At 36.6% G+C, this 22039-nt stretch overlaps 1 protein-coding gene across 2 annotated transcripts in view; it reads left to right on the top strand.

The window, feature by feature from the left end:
• Window positions 1-22039, top strand: part of LOC145678425 (alpha-1-inhibitor 3-like) — a 2648409-nt gene that overhangs the window by 1682951 nt on the left and 943419 nt on the right. For both annotated transcript variants that reach the window (XM_081748543.1, XM_081748544.1), the window contains exon 15: window positions 13499-13727. In XM_081748543.1, coding sequence (XP_081604669.1) covers window positions 13499-13727 — 229 coding nt within the window. The remainder of the gene's footprint in view (window positions 1-13498; window positions 13728-22039) is intronic.

The raw sequence follows: 22039 nt of genomic DNA on the forward strand, positions 1-22039 counted from the left end.
AGCTGCTCAGTTGCAGCAAGTGATCTGCCAGTAATGGCAGAATATCTATGATGATCATGTCATCGAATCGAAATCTAGTAAATATAGAGAGTATCTGCATTCAATTCTTGGCACTCGTCTGACCTATCATAAATGGTTTGACTTTTACTTTCTGCTTTACTTTTGATAGAATATCCCTTAAGTAGCCTCTTAAGTAACGCCTGAAGTAAGTAGATTAACTGTTAAGGGTGGTCTACACTTTTGGTACCAGAAATCATCCCTTAAGGCGTGTTGAAGCTGTTTCCGAACACCTATTTATTTGGTATTTCATTAAATGTAATAAAATTTCTAAACTGAGATCTCAAATATTGCGCAGTTGTTCTTACGATAAGGATATTTGCAGCTTTACGTTACAAAGCTTGAGGAAAATCACCTTCCACTAAGAAAACAGAGGGTAACGTGACAGTAAATGTCACGGTAGGATCTATTATAATCATTCTAAAATAAGTTGTCTTTATGTAGATTAAAATGCATTAAATATATTTTGTTTCTTCAGCGACGATCCTTGAACTTACTGAAATCAGTGGTTAATTCCAAATAATTACAATATACTGCGTGGGACACCAATAGGTCCTGTTGGATCGAAAAGGTCGAGAACCAATTATTACTGAATTTTGTATAACGGTACTAGTGGATGATTTCTGGCTTGGTCAAGTGTTCTGATAACCGTGAGTTTTTTTAGGTCGCCGAAAAAATACTATCAGGAATCTTTAAATATATTTAAAACGGATCGGTTTTTCTGAAAAATATCTTCTACAAAAGTTGTTTACAATTAAATTTTCAGCAAATTCACTATTTTTATCTTTTTGTCCAGTGCTGTAGCGTGATCAAAATTTTAGAGTGGACATTATTTCCTAAACTTTCTTACAAATATCTGGACCACAGAAATCTCCATATGATAAAGATGTAAGTAGATATTTCAGGGGATAAAGTTTGGGTATGTACCTCCCTGTTTTACCCTCACGACGGGACACCCTTGCCTGAAACTTATTTTTATAGCAAAAATGCACGCAAAGTTGAATACTGATATATAATTTAAACGTATACGTCAAATTTAATTTTATTTACTTTTATGGTATTTAGTAGAAGAAGTCGTACTGTATTTAGTAAAGCCAGTATTAACAAGTTCTTTTTGTATATACCTACAGTTTTTATGTATCTTCGTATTCTGAATTCTAAATATAAATCCTATTCACAGAAAATAATTTTATTCTGAAAAGATACTTAAATTATAGTCTCGCTTATTACCATGTTAAGTTTGAAGTTAGACATACTGATATTTGTTTATTATTTTTTTTAATTGTATGAGTTGTTTTCTCTCCCACTACTTCAAATACTGATTACGCTGAACGTACAAACAAAGACCTTATTTACATTTTTCTGTACAAAGTACAACACTAATTTGGAATATAATTGCAATAGATAAACAAATAAAGTGATATTGAGGTGTTATTTAGTTTAGAATATATACATTTTTTGCACGAATAGCTGCACATAGATGTGATTTATAAAAATAGACGTGACTCGATAACATCAAAATTACGTGAAGGAATTTTTACATTCGCTGCTTTCACAACTGCAGAATTGACAAGACATGACATTAATGCGAAACTTACAAGACGTGTTTCTTGCGCATTTTTTGCAAGTGCAGGGGAATGGGGAGTCGATAGGAAGAGTTTCAGTGTCATTTTTGGGATCCATTCGCCACCATTATCTGTGTAACCACACTGAGATGGGTCGAGATCTGGGGCTTCATCAAGTATGTGGTACCACTTGTAGCATTGAAAGTAAGCTCTTTTGATGTGAAGATGTATCGAAGATGAGGTTGGCGGTAGTTCAGAAAAATCCAAACTCTTCATGCGATGATACTGGTGAATTCTATATTTATCCATCAATGGAAATATACTTGACATCATCTGCAGTAGAGAGGTTTCTGTAGACATATCATAGTTTCTGACAATTCTTCTTTGGCGAATTCAGTGAGATACTGTGCCATGTTCTTTGCTGTGGTAACAGCAGAGTGCTTAGTGCCAACTTTGCTTGTAGTGTCACATCCAGTTAGAGCGTGGGCTGCCGGTAAGACATCAATCACGGGACTCCGCAAACATTCAGCAATAATATGGATGGAGACATACCGTGGAGTGATTCCAGCCCCATATAATACCCATGATTCTACTAATCCGTGACTTTTGAAGTCTTTCTGGTAATATTACAAGGCGCAAATGAAAGCATCAATATCAAAGGATGCAAGAATTAGACGTTTAATGCTCGAGTAGAGACTGTATGCTTAATATGAAATAATATCCTCTCATCAGCTTCTAGTTTGCATTGCGAAACAGGAACATCGCTTATTTCCTCATTTAATATGCGAATGCTTCTTTCCCCCACAAACTTCTAACCCACCAACATACACATTCATTCCTTGCAATTTATGACTCTGTTTCATCAAATAGTCAGCGAAGAACATTTGTACTTTGCACTTGTTTTGAGAACATGTCCAGAATGCTTGCATATCTTTTGGTATTGGGGTTTTTGCACCATTGATGGTAATTTCAATGGGTTGACTCTCACATCTTCTGAGGCGTTCGTACGATTTTACACTCTTTATACACATCGATTATTATCCTTGATTCTATTTGATCCTTGTGCTAGCGAAAGAATTGTACAAAAGATGTGATGTGTAAAATCTCCAAACGTCATCACCGACTTTCCAGCCGACGCAGCAACAACACGGACATGAAGCATGAAGTCAAGTGCAGCTGAAGTTGCTAATGAAGACGCAGAAAGAGTTTAAGTGGGCTTTTCAGGCAATTGTTTGTCCAGTTTCTGTATAGCTTCAGATTTGTTTGATTTGGACAGAAACCGTCTTTGGTTAGGAAAAACAAAGTTGAAGTTATTTCGTAGCACAATAACCCCTCTCCCTAGCTATGTCAATAATCCTCATACTTTCAGATGCTTTCCTTTTGTTGTCAAATTTTTTATTGAGTCTTCGGTTTTTTTATTCGCGCCAGAGGACTGAACAACTCTTTTTTTTTTTTTAAATAAATCTATCCTCGCGAAATTTAAGGTATTCTCTATCGCCAATGCTCATGCACGTCAGCTTGAAGTTCTCGTCGGTTTCCGTATACTGTTTTCCAGTTACTACATTGTGCAAACTACAATTATTTAAATCAAATGGGTTCTGTCTTTCACAGATAAAATTCACATTTTTTTCACATCATCGGCATCTGATTGTGTGACACTTAATGAGGATTCGTGTGAAGCGTGTACACGTAATTTTCCTGGAACCCACACTTCCTACGATGGAAGTGTTTTATGCTGGTATTTTCATGTTGAATTAGATCGCGTTGGGCAACAGCTTCCTTCTGTCTTATAATCTCAATGATTATTCTTGCATCTTTTGCGAGTTTGTTGTACAGTTCTTCAGTGCCTGGTCCATTGCAACTCCATTAAAGTTTCGATCTGTTTTTTGGACAACAAACTGACCTCTCATGAACTCCTCATGGATGCTTTTGTATGTTTCTTGAAGCTTCAAGCAATGTTCCAAATGAACTGAGCCCCATCTAGAATAATTATTTTTTTCCGAACGCAAACAACAGTGGAAGGGCCCGTCGGTGAGCAGACACATGAAGCACCCAGTTGCCCGCTCTGTCAGCTCAAATCATATCTCTTGAGACTGGAAACACAACATTGATGAATATATTCCAATAACGGAATATTTTTGACTTATTGCATCTGTCTGTGAACTGAAATAATCGATCGTGGGTCGCATAACGTTGGAAACTTCAATATGCGAGCGTATTGCCGCATCTTGGTCTTCAACTTCACATGCATCTTGAAGACATTTCACTCACTGAATAACATCCATATATTTCCTGGAACCTGATTTCAGAGAGAATTGTTGCTACTGTAAAATCTGAATTGCTTCTGCGAATAGAAATAGACCTCGAACCAGCGTCGCCTACCTCGGAGAACAAAATTATCGATTTTCGTCCTTAAAATTATCGTATATTACAAAAAAATATCGTATATTCGTTATAGACGTGATAAACAAGTATAATACTACTAATAATAGCAATAATATATAATAAACCTACCTAGTAATCTTCAGTTTCGAACTCCACATCGGTTTCACTATCCTTATCATCTTTTTTTATCCTTATTTGTACCTCCATATATGTTGGATTTATTCATCGATCCGATCATTAATCCACTGGGTTAAAACTCGACACAGTTTTGTACACATTGGGTGGCGAGCATTATATCAGTAACTGTACTTGACTGCAGTTTGTTTTTTAATGTTGTTTTTATTAAGTTCATTTTTGAAAATACACGTCCACAATCAGCACTAGTACGTGGCAAAGCTAACATGTCCAATACAACCCTTCCCAATTCTAAAAATTCGTGATTTCCATGGGAATGTTTAGCATTTTTGATGAAAGCAAGAAATTTGTCTACTTCCTTAGAACGCAGATCTTCCGGAAACACCGCGTAAGGTAGTGCTGTCCACTGATCGTCTATTAATTGTACAAACTTAAGAAACTGCTGCACCCTATAGTAGAAATCTATTATTTTGGATTTTTCTACAGTATTTTCATTTTGACTAATGAAATATCAAAACACTCACACCTAGGCACATTTGAGTGTACGGCAGAAATTGGCTCGAGTTCGTAGGGTCTATAAGTGCAAGGTCAGATCTGTTAACATAATTAGAAAACATGTAGCAGAGCAGTATTTCTTTGTATGTTCTGCACACTTTTTCATGCAAGGCGTAAATCACCAACTTTTCGCTTTGAAAGTACTGATTCAGATGCACAAATTTTGGCAAAGTCCATTCAAGAAATATGAAGTATAAACGTACAAAATTACCATTAAAAGAGTTAGCTAACTACTCAGCGGTATACAGTCTTTCTTCTTCCCACTTTGAGGTAAAGAATATCCTCAATGCATTCCACTGTTCTAACAATCGTTTAACAACACTTAACAATGACAGCCACCTTGTCTCTGGCGGTCGTAATATTTTGTGCGGTTCGATGTCACAGAACTCTTCGAACTCAACAAACTGCGCAATTCTTTTCGTACTATGTTTGAAGAACGTATGAGTGTCCCTTGCTAAATCTTCGCAGATTCTTGGCAATTGTTTACACGCCTCGCTTGCACACATGCAACGAATGACATACATTTTTGTACAAAATTCCAGGGAAGTCCTTACGTAGCCTAGTTGAAACAGAATTATCTTTTCCCATCATTGTGTTGCATCCATCGGATGAGAAACCTATTACATTTTCAAGTGGGATATTATTTAAATACTATTTATTAAAGCGTTATATAAGAGCTCATACAGATGATTTGCAGTGGCACCTCATGTGCAGCTTCCACATTTTTATCAAATAAATTTGTAATAGTTGCCAAAAAATTTTTTTGTGTTTTCGCACTATTTTAATCGAAATATCTCACACAAACACACATATTTTTTGTAGTCGAAATATCTGTAGACTCATCGATTATTACACTGAATTTTTGTTTCTGTAAGAGATCATTCAATTCCTTCAAATGGCATTTACTAATGACATTTTTTATCACACCCGTTGCCTTAGTTATACCTAATTGAATCTTGTTAGCAATTTTAGAATCAGGGAACGCACTTTTAATTACATCTGTTAAATGATCTGCCGTGTTCATAGAGTTATTATGTTCGGCTAAAAAACCACATAGCATTATTTCAGCTCGCTTACCTTGTAGGTGTGAGAAGTAGACGTGGATTATGAAAAATCTAGTTTCTTTTGGGCATGCCCTACACGTTTCACTGCACTTACTTTTTTTTTTCTCTTTAGCATAGTTTTTTTTTTCCTACAGTCAACTCAGCAGTAAATTCGGTTCTACAAACTTTACACCGGGCTTTATACACATTATCACTAACACGCACTAACCAGCCTTTGAACACAGAATCACTTATCACTTATCTATCATGAACAAACAATATTGCCACCTCCACGTAAATGTGATGGATGCAGGGATGCAGGCTTACCAATTCTCAAATCGTTATTGATTTATTTTGGCGAGAATAACTTAAAAATCTATGTTTTATAATTCTTTAATGCACACCTACAATTTATTTGCACATTCAAAAACTGCTAAAAAGTGTGCGTTCTAAAACTGTCGTATATTTACCTATTATCGCAAGGCTATTATCGTATATCGTATTAAGGCTTAAATTATCATATATCACGATAAATTATCGTATGGTTGGCAACCCTGCCTCGAACTTAACAGTGAATACCACTAAGGACGCTCTCAATCACTTTTGTCAAAATATTTCTGCCTCTATTAGTACTTCTTTTGCTCCATTTTCACTCAGATAGTCAATAATGCATTTGATGATAACTTTACAAGTGTGGAACGAACCCAGATCCAAGAAAATGTTTTTAAACTTCATCGGGAACCACAGTATAATAATGCCAGTCTATAAACACCTTCGTCAAACCATAAAGACCCGCGTTCTTTTTATTTCTGGGAGAGTACATTCAAAAATTAAATTTTTGCGATAAAAGTAGGTTTTAGGCAAGAGCGTCCTAAAACCTACTTTTAGGGAAGGGTGTAGCAAATACATACTTCAAATTCCTCCCCTGAAATATCTACTTATCTCTATTACATGGAGATTTGTACGGTCCAGATATTTGTAAGATAGTTTAGGAAATAGTGCCCCCCTCCCCCGCCTAAATTTTTGATCACGCTACGAGACTGGACAAAAAGGTAAAAATAGTGAATTTGCTGAAAATTTAATTGTAAACAACTTTTGTAGAAGGTTATTTTTCAGCAAAACCGAACTGTTTTAAATATATTTAAAGATTCCTGATATTGAGTATTTCTTCTGGTGGCACCTCTGACCTTGGTAGCCATATTGCCAAAAAAAAAAAAAAACTCACGATTTTCAGAACATATGACCAAGCCAGAAATCATCCACTAGTACCATTAGACAAAGTCCAGTAATAATTTGCTCTCGACCTTTTCGATCCAACATGACCTATGGGTGGCCCCTAGACTAAATAGATTTAAAATTAACATTGACAGTAACATATACCAATTTATAGGGAAAGTCATTAATTATTATATTAATCCTTTAATTGGTTATTACGTAGTACTACGGCATATGTGCAGTGGAAATTGCTACGATGTAGTACTATGTCTTGACTAAAAAGTCACTAATGTTCAGGGGCAATGACAAAGGTCTCTCTTGAAAACTTTTCTTCTTACATTTAAATCGGAAACACGTCAATAGATGGCTGAATGCTCATAATGCGGAAACGACATTGGCTTTCGGAATGACAGATGGCATATTGTTGCTTGAAAGAAGAACATTACTGCTGCTTTAATAAGTAGATAATATTAATAATAATAAACAACAGAAACTGCATTTCAAAACAGTAGCAAAGGTCTTAGTGAGGCGGGGACGTCTTTGTAACGGTTTTGTTTATTGTCGTGTGCTATTTTTCTTTCATTATTTCATAGTTCCTCGGTTCTTGTGGCTACGACGTAGTACTAAGTCTGCTACCTGACAGTACACATTTCCAGAAAACTGTGCCAGTTAAAAGGTTAAACTATACGGGCTCCCATAAAAATGTTATACTTCTATTTGGAGATTTCTAGAAACAACTGATAAAGCACTCCAGTAAATAACAATACGTTGAAGGGTCCAGACTACTTTACAAGGAATTTTCCAAATTTCGACTCTTAGCGCAAAATGACTCTTAAGTGTTGCTTTCAGACCTAATGTTCCAGGAGGTCACACTTAGTATTCCGGGGGAGGGGTCACTGCTGCTATTATTCTCTTTATTATTATACAGTATTATAAATGTATTTTGGTCTTTTCTTTGGGCAGCACTCTCAGAGCTCCGGGGGGCAATGCCCCCCAAGAAAGACATGTCTGGAAGAAACACTACTCTTCTGTTTCGTCCAAACGATTGTTTTGGTATAAAGTTTTTCTTGATATAGATTAGATCATCCCTCAATCTTGTTAATTTACGTAATTTGTCTGGGTTTTCTATTAGCATTTGCTCTTCTCTTCTTATTTCTTACTTTCAGTTAATCCTGGAATACAGAGTAGATTGCTGTGGCACCCCACCAATTTTTTGTTTACATACTAAGCCATTTTTTTTATTTTGTGATATTAAAAACTGAAGTATTTTCTTAATCTCTCGGGGAAACCAAACAATAAACAAGTAAAAGTGAAATATTTTAAATAAAGTGTCGAAAAACATCATGGTAAAAATAGTGAAAGATAAAAGCAAATATTATAAACAGGGAAGACTTTCACAAGGGAAAATAAACAATCCCATTTTCTCAAATCCGAAATAGAAAATGAAAGTATGGAAAATAAATATATATACTCTAGAAATCTTACAAAAATCATCACATTACAATCACAACTGAACCTCAATGCATTCGCATAACATCATTTACAGTGGCGTTCTACAATCTTAGCGTTAGTGGTGTGCAGACTCAGCTGTCAATTCACTGTGCCTGATCATGGACTTCAACCAAGTGTAAGTACGCAACCATAAACTCAGTCCGTTATTATAATGAAATATGCATATGGTAGTCTTAACATAAGAACGAGAACATGTAACCCCGTGTAAATCAAAATATTATTTATTACCTTCTCCATACTTTCATTTACTTTAAATGTTATTCATTTATCTCTTAACATTTTGGTGACGATCGTGCATTATGTACGTATATGCAATAAAATCACGTTTTGTATTCTTCTTCTAAGAATCTGTTTTATCCTTTCAAGCACTATACTACCTGCCCTATGGCAATCAATCATGTTTTCTTATGTCTTACTACAGCTGCCGCACAGAGCATTCTGGTGCGATGTACTTTTTTAAAATTCTTAGTTAATGTCACAATCTTCTAGTATGCTGATATAGGGGAAGTGCGCACAGTACCGGACGTTACCCAGTACCGGGCAGTAGTTGTAGAGTCCGTATCCGATAGATGACAGACGAGTATTGGTTATCATCACCATTGTGTAAGTTCAAGGTGTAGGTGAGCAAGTTGTGACTTCTATCAGGCCAGCGTGGAGAAAGATATTGGCGTTTGTAGCTAAATTGCTGTGTACGTTGGTGCTGTATGTTAAGTTTTGTCTACTGTGTCGACTGTACGGGTAAGCACGTGAGCATTTTATTACATATATGACTTCTCTTATTGTGTGATGTACCCAAGAATGCTAATAAATATTGAATTACGGAACGTATTACTACGTGATCCAACATTATATGTTAACCTGTTAATTTCCCAGTACCGGACAGCATGTATGTTCCCAGTATCGGACAAGGACACAATGTAGTCGTTACGGAAATTTTATAATAGTAGCGTTTCTCGTTGTTGTTTTTCCAGGCAAGATGGCAAGCAAGAAAGGGGGGAATGGGTGGAAGAGGATATGAGGAAGGCAACGCAAGCAGTCATGGAAGGGCAAATGAGTCTGAGGGTAGCAGCATGTAACTTTCTGGTACCTAAGAGCACTTTAGAGGATAGAGTGAAAGACTTCAAAATTGGAAACAATAGAAATGACTCCTCAAATGGGCCGTTTTGATACAACATTTTCAGAAGAAATGGAGACGCAGCTTGTTAATCATCTAAAGGACTTGGACAACCAATTGCTGTCAATGAACAAAAAGAAGTTTTTCACTTCATAGGGTGTGAAACACAGTTCCATTAGCACGATTTCTCGCTCAGCTCAAGAAAGGTCTTCATTCGACCCTAGTATGCCGTCAACTTCAAGACAATTTCAGACAGTAGCTCAAGAGATCTACTTAGTCACAAGCGAAACAAACAGCAAGTTACCAATGAGAAGAAACAGAAGTGAAACCAGCCAAATTCTAACATCTACGCCATACAGGAAAACATTAGAAGAAAAACGTAACAGGAAGCAAAGCACAAGTGATAGAAGAAACGAAACTGAAGAGCATACAGTTTCAAGTAGATGAAAATATAGCTAATGAAAAGGTAGCTAATGAAAGCGAACAGACAGGTGTAAAGAAAAGTAAGAAGTCAGTAAGAAAAAAACCGAATTTAGACACCGGTGGCACAGATAAGTGCAGCAGTGTATTAAAAGCCATCATCACTGAATGCATTATTTGTTCTGAAACAGTGGACGAAGAGTGAATGCAGTGTATTTTGTGTCACAAATGGGCTCATGTTGCATGCACAAATGAAGAGAATCTTGACTATTATTTATGTAATCGGTGCAAATTTGTTTAGTGCATGTTTATGTTCAGGTGAGATAGGACTAATTCACATTTTCACACTCCTTGTTCAGTTTTGGGATTTGGTTTGGCATTTCTTTGCTTGTATTATTATTGTTTCTGCAACGAGATGTGTTTTATTTACTTAAATATTTATAGAAGTGCCTTCAGACGTTATTTACGTTCATATATCATTCTATTCATTGCATATAAAAGGAAACAATGTATTTTATGTTGTGTCCGGTACTGGGTAACGTTTTTGTGTATGTGTGAATTTGAACCTGATTTTCATTTTCATTTTAAAAATATACGCTCTCCATTGCTGTAGTTTCTTTTACGTCAGCTCATATAATACATGTCCAACTTTAATATGGTTGCATTACTTGCATGATGTACCTCTTACTTATCTCGTGAATTCGAAAAAACCTTAGGTGTCCGGTACTGTGCGCACTACCCCTACATTTGTTGAATTAAATTTGTGTTGGTATTTCAGGCCGCATATTTGCATTGCGATGCTCTGGCTTCCCACGTATGTATTGCTGAATGCTTGTTTTGTTATTAATCCCAGCCCCCGCCAAGTGAATTTTGTGGTGGACAAACACCGTGTGCTTGGGTTTTCTCGGGGTTCTCCCGTTTCCTCCTGCTTTCTTCATTCCACCATTTCATTCATTACTCATCATCAGCGTCTACTTTAGCCTAACCGACATAACCATGGGACGTAAAACTCAAAGATTTAATTTCATTTTTGTTTTATTATTATAAATTCTTTAACAACTGTTAATTCTTTACAGTTAATCTGATTCTTTAATTAGATACAAATGTTACTCACATTGGAAAAGCCATACAAAATATTATTGTTAAAGTAAGCCACTCTGCCAGTATATGAAGTTTATGGTAACACCAGATTTAAATGACCGAAAACAGTTCAGAATATGTGCGATAATCCTTATTTATATTTACTTCTAAAATAATAGCCCAATTAACTAGTGTCAGAAATTGTTCTTTACTAACAATCTCAGACATTACAAAACATTGTTACTAATGAAATAAAGTCATTTGTGATAAATTAGTTATAAAAATATAAAATAAGGAGTTGTGGTTGTCCAGCTTCCAATGTATGTAGTAAGAGGTGCTGAAATTGAGTATGAATTCCAGGGCTAAGAATGTATTACCATGTAAGACTAGCTCGAACGATTTCTGTATTCATCACCCTTACGTGTCCAATGACTTATTCTCTTGACTATTTGTTCACTGATTGGAACGGATCACTTCTAATTCATGAAAAAAGACAGCGAGAAGATTGTTCACTTGATATAACACTTACACTGTGTACATCATCTATATTTAATTTCATCTTTAGACACAAACGTTGGGATTGGCAATCGCGGCCTAGGCCCTTTCAAAGCTAATTGATGAAAACAATAGAAAAGGAAAGTAAAGCTAAAACAGAAGAAGGCTAAATAATTCGGTAAATCACTGGTTATTATGCTCCCAACACACACCTCTCTTCCATCTTTCCATCAGGAAGTTAACTTTTTAATAGGATTCTTTTGTTACCGAATATTTTACTATGGTCTTTTATTACTGGAAACTGTGATATAGTTTGTGCCTGAGGCCTTGGACCCTTCTTCCAGTATATTGGGTGGTTAGGGCCCTTCTTTCATTACATTGAGCAGTTTGAGCCCAGGGCCCTTTTTCATTCTGTTTGGCAGTTGGGCCCTGGTCCTGGGCTGATTGGCCCTTTATAGATGTTAACACAACTCGCTGAAACATGAAATATCCAGTGACTAATGATAAATCGTAGCTTGCAAAAAATACCAAGTAACAACAAATTTACAACTACATGACGTGATACCTCATCACACATGTTAATTGTACGCTATTTTAGAAATTGGTGTTATAGTCTGAAGGACCTCCTTGGTAACCGCGGCCTAGGCCCTAATATAACCAGAACGCCCCTGAACACTGGGATTCTGCAGATAATCTCTATACAATTTCATGGCAGAAAAAACTTGATAAGTCTTGATAGAATGTTCTGTATTTAGGTCTGAATCCACGATAATCTTGTTCGTAGGTCTAAAGTTTCAATGTTCAGCATTCAGCATCAAAACTAGATTGTTGGGAATTCCTTGTACAGTATTGGCAGGTAAAAAATGTTTGTCCATATTTGTCTTTTGCTTCTATTTTAATTATTTCATGATAATATTGAACAAAAATATTGCAAATATATTTGCAAGCAATCTTTCATCTCGTTGAAATCTCCAAAAATTTTCAATATAGGCGACATTTTTTTTTTTTTTTTTTTTACATAGATACACCTTCAATGACATCTTTACAACTTCTTCCAAGTATGTTGTTTGCAGTACGTGTAGAAAGAGCTGTGAACTCTTTTAAATTGTCACATTGTGACTTGATTCCAGACGATTGGTATAAGTAGAGCCAACTCTCGAAATCTCAGCATTTCGCAACAAAGGATTTTGTGATACTGTTAGTGCTTTGTACAAAATTATCAAAATATTATGATATCATTTAATGGAGGCAGAGAGCTAGGCTACAAATGTGAACTATGTTATGTCTTTCACAACTAGTAGGAACATAAAACTTTTACAGAGACTGGCCAAATTTTGTTCCTTTATCTCTAAGTCATCATCTGCTTATTAGCTTTTCGTTACGGATCTACAAACACGCCAAGCTGAATTAATGAAGTATCTCTTTTATACGGTATAAACTATGCTTCTATAAATTAAGTGCAAAAACAATGTATTTGCATACATTTATTGTGGAAAGTACATTTTATGTTTTAAAAGGTTGGACGGCTGTGAACAAAAATTCTTAGTTTTAACTTAAGTCTAATTGTTCTGAACTAATAGCACGGCAGTATGTTTTTTCTTTTACCTAAATATAAGTAAATATGAAAAAAGTCAGCATAGAGGCATAATGGAATAATGCTATGAGCCTCATATTTAAGCGTCAAAGAGTTATTTGGTAGATTGTGTTGTACACGAAATTCTTCACATTACTCAAAGAAATATATGTTTTTTTCTTTATTTTCAAATTATATATGTTTAAATAATATTATATATATATATATATATATATATATATATATATATATATATATATATATATATATATATATATATATATATATATATATATATCTCAAATTATATATACATTTTAATAATAAAATTGTTATGTCCTCTTTTAAGCGAGTATGGTATTGCAGAAATAGAGCAGGAATTACCGCACACGATTACTGAGTGGGTAGGCCAGACATTTTGTGTGTCACCAGAGGCAGGACTTGGAATATCACCTTTGGCTTATATAAAGGCATTTCAGCCGTTCTTTTTACAAATCGATTTGCCTTATTCAGTGAAGAGGAATGAAGTTGTACACCTGAAAGTGTCTTTGTTTAACTATTTGTCTGAAAGTTTACCGGTAAGTATCTATTTTCTGTATTGTTTCTGTAGTGGTATATTCATAGGCAAGGATTTCTTTAGTTAGAAACTGGCGAGCAACTTACTACTTCTTTGTGAACATTTGAACAAAACACGGGACAATTTCAACAAGTCGCTTTCACAGGTTATGACGATGTGAGAAGAACCATACATTTTCCCCTTCTATACTAAATATTTACCACTTATTACTATAACGTTAATAAGTTACCTAGAAGATACATATCAACGATTAGAATAGTTTTGGGTAATATGAGAAATTCGATAATATGAGCGGAACTAAGGTTTTCAGAGCATTACTCACACCAGAATTAATCTAAAACTGAATTTGATAGTTGATAACATTGTGTACACCAGTTAAAAGCTGGATACAAATGTGCACCGGGGCTCTACTGTTATTTTGTGTTATTTTGAAAAACAAAGGTAATTGTTTTTTGATTTCTATATTTTGTTGTTTGTTAATTTCAGTATCAAGGATATAAGAAATTCATGCACTATGATCTTTCGAATATAAAACGTCAGCTCGTTTATGGTAATCTACAGACATTGCATTATCACTACACAGCAAAGGATGGAGCTGCTCGATTACATTCTAACTGTAGTGTTGCAAATTACTAAATATTGTCACTACCTATAATATGGGCATATTCATTTTGTACAAAATGAGCAGTTATAATTAGCATGCACTGAACAATTATCAGATAAACAATGAAACATTTTCACATTATACATACCTTTTTCATCTTGAAAGAGAATGTTTTGAAAAATATTGAAGCGCAAAAATTATATTTTACTTCAAAGTACGCCTCTGTTTGACTTCGAGTAATTTGCTACAATCAACTGACAAATATAACTTAATACCACTGAAAGAATACACATTACAAATTTGTGCCAAGCATTTAAATCCGTGATCACAATGATCGACCTTTAACTAAACTTTTATCACATGCATGGTGAAAATCGGCAATATGACAAAGGCAGTCAGCGGGTTCTGCGATCTGCCTTCTAACCGTAATGTAACAGCAAATGGCGCTTACGTTGGAAATTAACTGAAATGAGTAAATGATGAGCAGAAACTATATTTTATTGTGTCACATAATATACATTTAAATTTATCACAGTTGGTTTCTGTGTCTAACATTGTAGTTTTCAAGTAGCTAAGAATATTGCATTGCACATTATGTATTTTCCTTTTAATGCTTTCATATATTTTGTAATGTTGTACGGCTTAAATTTGTTCAGTATTTAGTATCATTTTATCCATTATTATATTTTGCTCGTAGTTTCTCATGGATAATTTAAGTACCAATGAGAGACACCTGCTCATTTCTCCATAATGCCTGCCCATATTACACATACATTTTGTTAAATCTGGGCAATTGCAGTAAGGCATGTATGTTTATTTTTTCGACAACCATTCAAATATTTTTGAAAGAAAACTATGAGAGGAAAGACAAGGTAACGGTTTACATTGCTGTAATATTTGCTGTCAAATTATGATTCAATATCTATAAGAAATTTTAACATTTTTCTTTTACTGTCCATATAAGCCCAAATTATCCTACATTTATTCATAAAAATAACTTGTATCTAAAATAAATATATCACTTACGGGCGAAGTAAAATACTTCTGCTAATAAACACATACACAACGAAACAAGTAGTGTCTTAATTCTAGTCTGTGAGCAGGGCCGGCATTAGGTGATGCGGGGCCAGATTGGGAACATTTTGCAGGGCCCCAGGATTATAACTAACTTGCACAAAGGTCTGCAGAACATTATATATATATATACTAGCAGCGTTCACCCCGCTTCGCTGGGGTCACCCCGGAACGCAATAAACCTTGTTAATTAGATAATTTTTACTTTTTCGCTTTCAAGTGATATGATAAAAACCATAGTAGATTGCAGTAAATGTTAACATTATATCGCCTGTCATTTATGTTAACCCGCCGAGTGACACGGTCATGCGGGTTGCATATAAATACGTTTATTTTTACCTATGATGAACTAACAAAGGATTTGTACGTTATGGACACTTGAATGGTCAATTATCTCAAGACACTGGTAATTGAAAATTAAAGTGATATGATAAAAACCATCTAGGGTCCAAATCCTAATAACCCCCCAAAAATGAAAGAAATTGGTTCAGCCGTATTAGCGTGATGAGGGAACAAAGGATTTGTGCGTTCTCTTTTATATATAAGATATATATATATATATATATATATATATATATATATATATATATATATATATATATACAGCCTCACGACATTGTCAAGGCTCTATATTTGTATTTTACATTTAAAGTTGCAACCGGGTGTTTCTGACTGCCGTATTCGCTAGCCCGATCATCACCCTTGTTCTTCGCGCGCACAGTCATTCGAAGAACTGAAAACGTACTCAATACACAAACAGTTTATGGTTGTGAACTCGGAAAGCCTGGTACTTCTGCTTGTCAAGGTCAAAAAGTGGGAGAAAAAAGGATGTGTAGAATGTAAAGAGGGTGCAACAGTGACTGATGCTTGAAAGGGAACATGTAGTTCGTGCACATTCCGCCTGTAGCGCTACTGTGGCACAACGTATATTGTAACTGTATAACTCTTGTACACCGCTAGTAGGTCTATTGGCGTTAGTGACGACCTAAACTATGTTGTCAGCTCTGACTGCGATAAGGCACTGCCGTGCTGCTTTTGCTTTTCTTTTTTCCCCTTTTTCATTTGTGAGATGTCAAACATGTTGTGTTTGCTTGTTGCACGCGCTGAACGGGTTCCTGCGAGCGAAGTATTTAAGAAGTTGACTACATATTCTTGTTTGCGATAGTTTTAAATTGGTTAACTGTTGAAAAATATACCAAAATAAAGCTGTACTTGTTAAGGTATATTAGTCGACGACGTAACTACTGACAGTGTTGATTACAGATTTTCTCGAGGAAGAATTTAGTTACAGTAGAGGTGAAAAGGAGACGTCCATTTAGACAGCCCCCCCCCCCTTATCAGACTCAATCGGAAATGGTATCAATCGTTTGTACACAAATGTGCAGGCGAAATTTTCGTTTGTACACAATTAGGGGCGCCGCAGAACTAAAACAAAGTGGGGTTGTCTAAATGGTAGCCCCCCACCAACATGTCCTATTCAAGCACAAATTGTCGCAATCATTTGTACATCGTTTATACAGAAATGTGCAGGCGAAATTTTCGATTGTACACAATTAGGGGCGCCACCAGGACGAAAATACAGGGGGGGCTGTCTAAATGGTAGCCCCCCACCAACATGTCCAATTCAATCACAAATTGTCCCAATCGTTTCTACATCGTTTGTACAGAAATGTGCAGGCGAAATTTTCGTTTTACAAAATTAGGGGCGCCGCCAGAACGAAAACAAATTGGGGGCTGTCTACGTGGTAGCCCCCACCATGTCCAATTCAATCACAAATTGTCGCAATCGTTTGTACATAGTTTGAACAGAAATGTGAAGGTGAAATTATCGTTTGTACACAATTAGGGGCGCCAGCAGAACGAAAACAACGTGAAGGGCTGTCAAAATGGTAGCCCCTCACCATGTCCAATTCAATCACAAAATGTCGCAATCGTTTGTACTTCGTTTGTACAGAAATATGCAGGCAAAATTTTCGTTTGTACACAATTAGAGGCGCAGCCAGAACGGAAAAAACTGGGGGGCTGTCTAAATGGTAGCTTCCCACCAACATGTCCAATTCAATCACAAATTGTCCCAATAGTTTCTACATCGTTTGTACAGAAATGTGCAGGCGAAATTTTCGTTTTACAAAATTAGGGGCGCCGCCAGAACGAAAACAAATTGAGGGCTGTTTACGTGATAGCCCCCACCATGTCCAATTCAATCACAAATTGTCGCAATCGTTTGTACATGGTTTGAACAGAAATGTGAAGGCGAAATTATCGTTTGTACACAATTAGGGGCGCCAGCAGAACGAAAACAACGTGGGGGGCTGTCTAAATGGTAGCCTCCCCACCATGTCCAATTCAATCACAAATTGTCGCAATCGTTTGTACTTCGTTTGTACAGAAATGTACAGGCGAAATTTACCTTTGTACACAATTACGGGCGCCGCCAGAACGAAAACAAAGTGGGGTTTGTCTAAGTGGTAGTCCCCCACTATGTAAAATTGAATCAGAAATTGTCGCAATCGTTTGTACATCGTTTGTACAGAAATCTGCAAGCCAAATTTTCGTTTTTAGACATTTAGGGGCGTCGCCAGAACGAAAAAATTGGGGGAGTGTCTAAATGTTAGCCTCCCACCATTTCCAATTCAATCACAAATTATCGCAATCGTTTCTACACCTTTTGTACAGAAATGTGCAGACTAATTTTTTTTTACACAATTAGGGGCGCCGCCAGAACGAAAACAAAGTGGGGGCTGTCTAAATGGTAGCCCGTCCACCATGTCCAATTCAATCACAAATTGTCGCAATCGTTCCAACATCGTTTGTACAGAAATGTGCAGGCGAGATTCTCGTTTGTACACAATTAATGACGCCGCCAGAACGAAAACAAAGCAGGGGGCTGTCTAAATGGTAGCCCCTCCACCATGTCCAATTCAACCACAAATTGTCGCAATCGTTCCTACATCGTTTGTACAGAAATGTGCAGGCAAAATTTTTTTTGTACACAATTAGGGGCGCCGCCAGAACGAAATCAAAGTGGGGTCTGTCTAAATGGTATCCCGTCCACCGTGTCCAATTTAATCACAAATTGTCGCAATCGTTTTTACATCGTTTGTACAGAAATGTGCAGGCGAGATTTTCGTTTGTACCCAATTAATGGCACTGCCAGAACGAAAACAAAGTGGGGGGCTGTCTAAATGGTAGCCCCTCCACCATGTCCAATTCAATGACAAATTGTCGCTATCGTTCCTACATCGTTTGTGCAGAACTGTTTAGGCGAGAGTTTTGTTTGTACACAATTAATGGCGCCGCCAGAACGAAAACAAAGTGGGGGCTGTCTAAATGGTAGCCCTTCACCATGTCTAATTCAAGCAAAAAATGTCGCAATTGTTTCTACATCGTTTGTACAGAAATGCGCAGGCGAAATTTTTGTTTGTATGTAATTAGAGGCGCCGCCAAAACGAAAACAATGTGGGGGCTGTCTAAGTGATACCCCCCACCATGTCCAATTCCAGCACAAATCGTCGCAATTGTTTGTACATCATTTGTACAAAAATTTGGAGGCGAAATTTTCGTTTGTACAGAATTAGGGGCGCCGCCAGAATAAAAACAACTTGGGGTCTGTCTAAATGGTAGCCACCCCATTTCCAATTTAGTCACAAATTGTCGCAATTGTTTCTACATCGTTTGTACAGAAATCCGCAAGCCGAATTTTTGTTTGTACACTATTAGCGGCACCGTCAGAACAAACACAAAGTGGGAGCTTTTTAAATGGTAGCCCCCCACCATGTCTAAATCAAGCAAAAATTGTCGCAATCGTTTCTACATCATTTGTACAAAAATGTGCAGGCGAAATTTTTGTTTGTACATAATTAAGAGCGCCGTAAAACTGAAACAAATTGGGGGCTGTCTAAGTGATAGCCCTCCCCAAATGTCTAATTCAATCACAAATTGTCGTAATAGTTTCCACATCGTTTTCACAGAAATGTGAAGGCTAAATTTTCGTTTGTACATAATTAAGGGCGCCGCCGGAACGAAAACAAAGTGGGGGCTGTCTAAGAGATAGGCCCCCCCACCATGTCCAATTCAAGCACAAATCGTCGCAATCGCTTGTACATCATTTGTACAGAAATGTGGAGGCGAAATGTAAGTTTGTACACAATTAGGGGCGCAGCCAGAACGAAAACAATGTGAGGGCTGTCTAGATGGTGGGCACCCCCATTTCCAATTCAATCACAAATTGTCACAATCGTTTCTATATCGTTTGTACAGAAATGTGCAGGCTAATTTTTTGTTTGTACATAACTAAGGGCGCCGCCAGAACGAAAACAAAGTGGGGGCTGTTTAAGTGATAGCCCCCCACCATGTCCAATTCAATCACAAATTGTCGCAATCGTTTCTACATCGTTTGTACAGAAATGTGCAGACGAAATTTTTGTTTGTACATAATTAGGGGCGCCGCCAGGGCGAAAACAAAGTGGGGGGCTTTCTAAGTGATATCTAGCCCAATCACCATGTTCAATTCAATCGCAAATTGTCGCAATCGTTTGTACATCGTTTGTACAGAAATATGCAGGCGAAATTTTCGTTTGTACACAATTAGGGGCGATGGCGGAGCGAAAACAAGGTGGGGGCTGACTAAATGGTAGCCCCCCACCATGTGCAATTGAACCACAAATTGTCGCAATCGTTTGAATATAGTTATACAGAAATGTGCAGGCGAGATTTTCATTTGTACACAGTTAGGGGCACCGTCAGAACGAAAACAAAGTGGGGGGCTGTCTAAATGGTAGCCCTCCTACCATGTTCAGTTCAACCACAAACTGTCGCAATTGTTTGTACGCTTTTGTACATAAATGTGCAGCTGAAATTTTCGTTTGCACATAAATGTGGCCCCGCTAAAACGACCAACTATGGGCTCTCTAATTGATAGCCCTCCCACCATGTCGAATTCAACCACAAACTGTCGCACTTGTTTGTTACAGTTTTGTACAGAAATTTGCAGGCGAAATTTTCGTTTGTACACAATTGTGGGCGCGCAAAAACGATAACAAAGTATAGGTTGCCTAATTGGTAGCACCTCTCTACGTCCGATTCAAAAGAAAATTATCTCAATTGTTTGTACATCGTTTGAGCAGTAATTCGCAGGCGAAGGTTTTTTTTTCTACGCTATCAGGTGCGTGGATAGAACGAAAAAAAGGGGAGTTGTCTAAGTGCTAGCTCCACCATGTTCGATTGAACCACAAATTGTCGCGATCGTTTATACATCGTTTGTGCAGAAATGTGCAGGTAAAATTTTCGTTTGTATTAAATAATATACGGATGTGAGTATTTTTAATATCTGTGATTAATGTTAACCGGTTTGAATAACGGTTGCTGAGTTTGAAAATGGTACCTATTACACTAGTCGAAAAAAAATTCTTTTTTTCTGGCACACGGAAGAAAATACCTGATTCTAGTATAACTTTTCACGTAGAATTCGAATCTGTAATCAGTTTTTCTCCATCACCCTCAGTTTTCCTGTGACAGAGGTGTTTTCGGAAAATTTCCCCTCAAATTTCTTTTCTTTTTCTTTTTTCTCTTTTTTTAAAACCATTTTCATACTTGTAGCTTGGGTACCTTAGGTATATAAACGCACAAATTATATTGTATGTTAGCTTGATTTATACTTAGTAAGCCCTCTAAGTTTCATAAGAATAGCATTATTCTATCTAGAGAAATAAACATTTATATAAAAAATATGGTATGTGTACTGTTCATTTTACAATATTCATTAGTGCAGATAAAATCACATATAACTTCCAAGAAAATTACAATATAAGCACGGTTTATATCTTATTGGATTTGAAATAAAACATATTTTCAATGATGTATACACCGTGTCACCATTTTATATCTACTTAATAAATAATACAATAGAAGTGAGTGGTATCTTCTTAATGAATGGACACTTACTTACCTCAACTAATATGTTTTAGTTGTCGACTTTCTTCTGTGTTTGGTTTCTGGAACATCTCTTTTAAGTGTCCAACAGTAATCAGCTAGCATTTTTGAACTTCACTGTCACTGGTATCTCTTCTCCATGGAGGAATTGTCCTGATGAAAATGTTCCCCATACTCATCACTAACAGCACCAAGGTTTTCAGGAAAGAAATGCAGGTGGGGGTCTAGAAAGTGAACTTTAAGGGACATGTTGCAACCCATTTCATTGAATGATTGCCGGAAATCACTCACAATTTCACGGTAATTTGGGGCTTTCTTGTTTCCTAAAAAAAATCTCTGTTAAACATTTAAATGGACACCAAGCTGCTTTCTCAACCAGAGTTAAGAGATCCCCAACTTTATGTGAAGAGGAGGTAGAATTATCTAATCAGGGCTCACCAGTGAGGAATAAACAGCATTCTTCTGTCCAGGAGTTAATACATTCGTTGGTCATTGCTTCTTGATGTAATGTTCCGCTTTGTTCCTGCTGTCCCATTCGCAGAGGAAACAACAATATTTCGTATAACCAAGCTGCAAACCCATTAACAAAGAAATGACTTGTAAATCACAGCAAACGGTCCACTTGTATTTCTCATACTGAATTTTTTCTAACACTATTTCGATGTTTTCATAGGTTTCCTTCATATTAGTTGCATAAGCCAAAG

This window comes from Thermobia domestica, chromosome 2 (assembly GCF_964235325.1).
Source record: "Thermobia domestica chromosome 2, izTheDome1.hap1.1, whole genome shotgun sequence".
NCBI lineage: Eukaryota > Metazoa > Arthropoda > Insecta > Zygentoma > Lepismatidae > Thermobia > Thermobia domestica.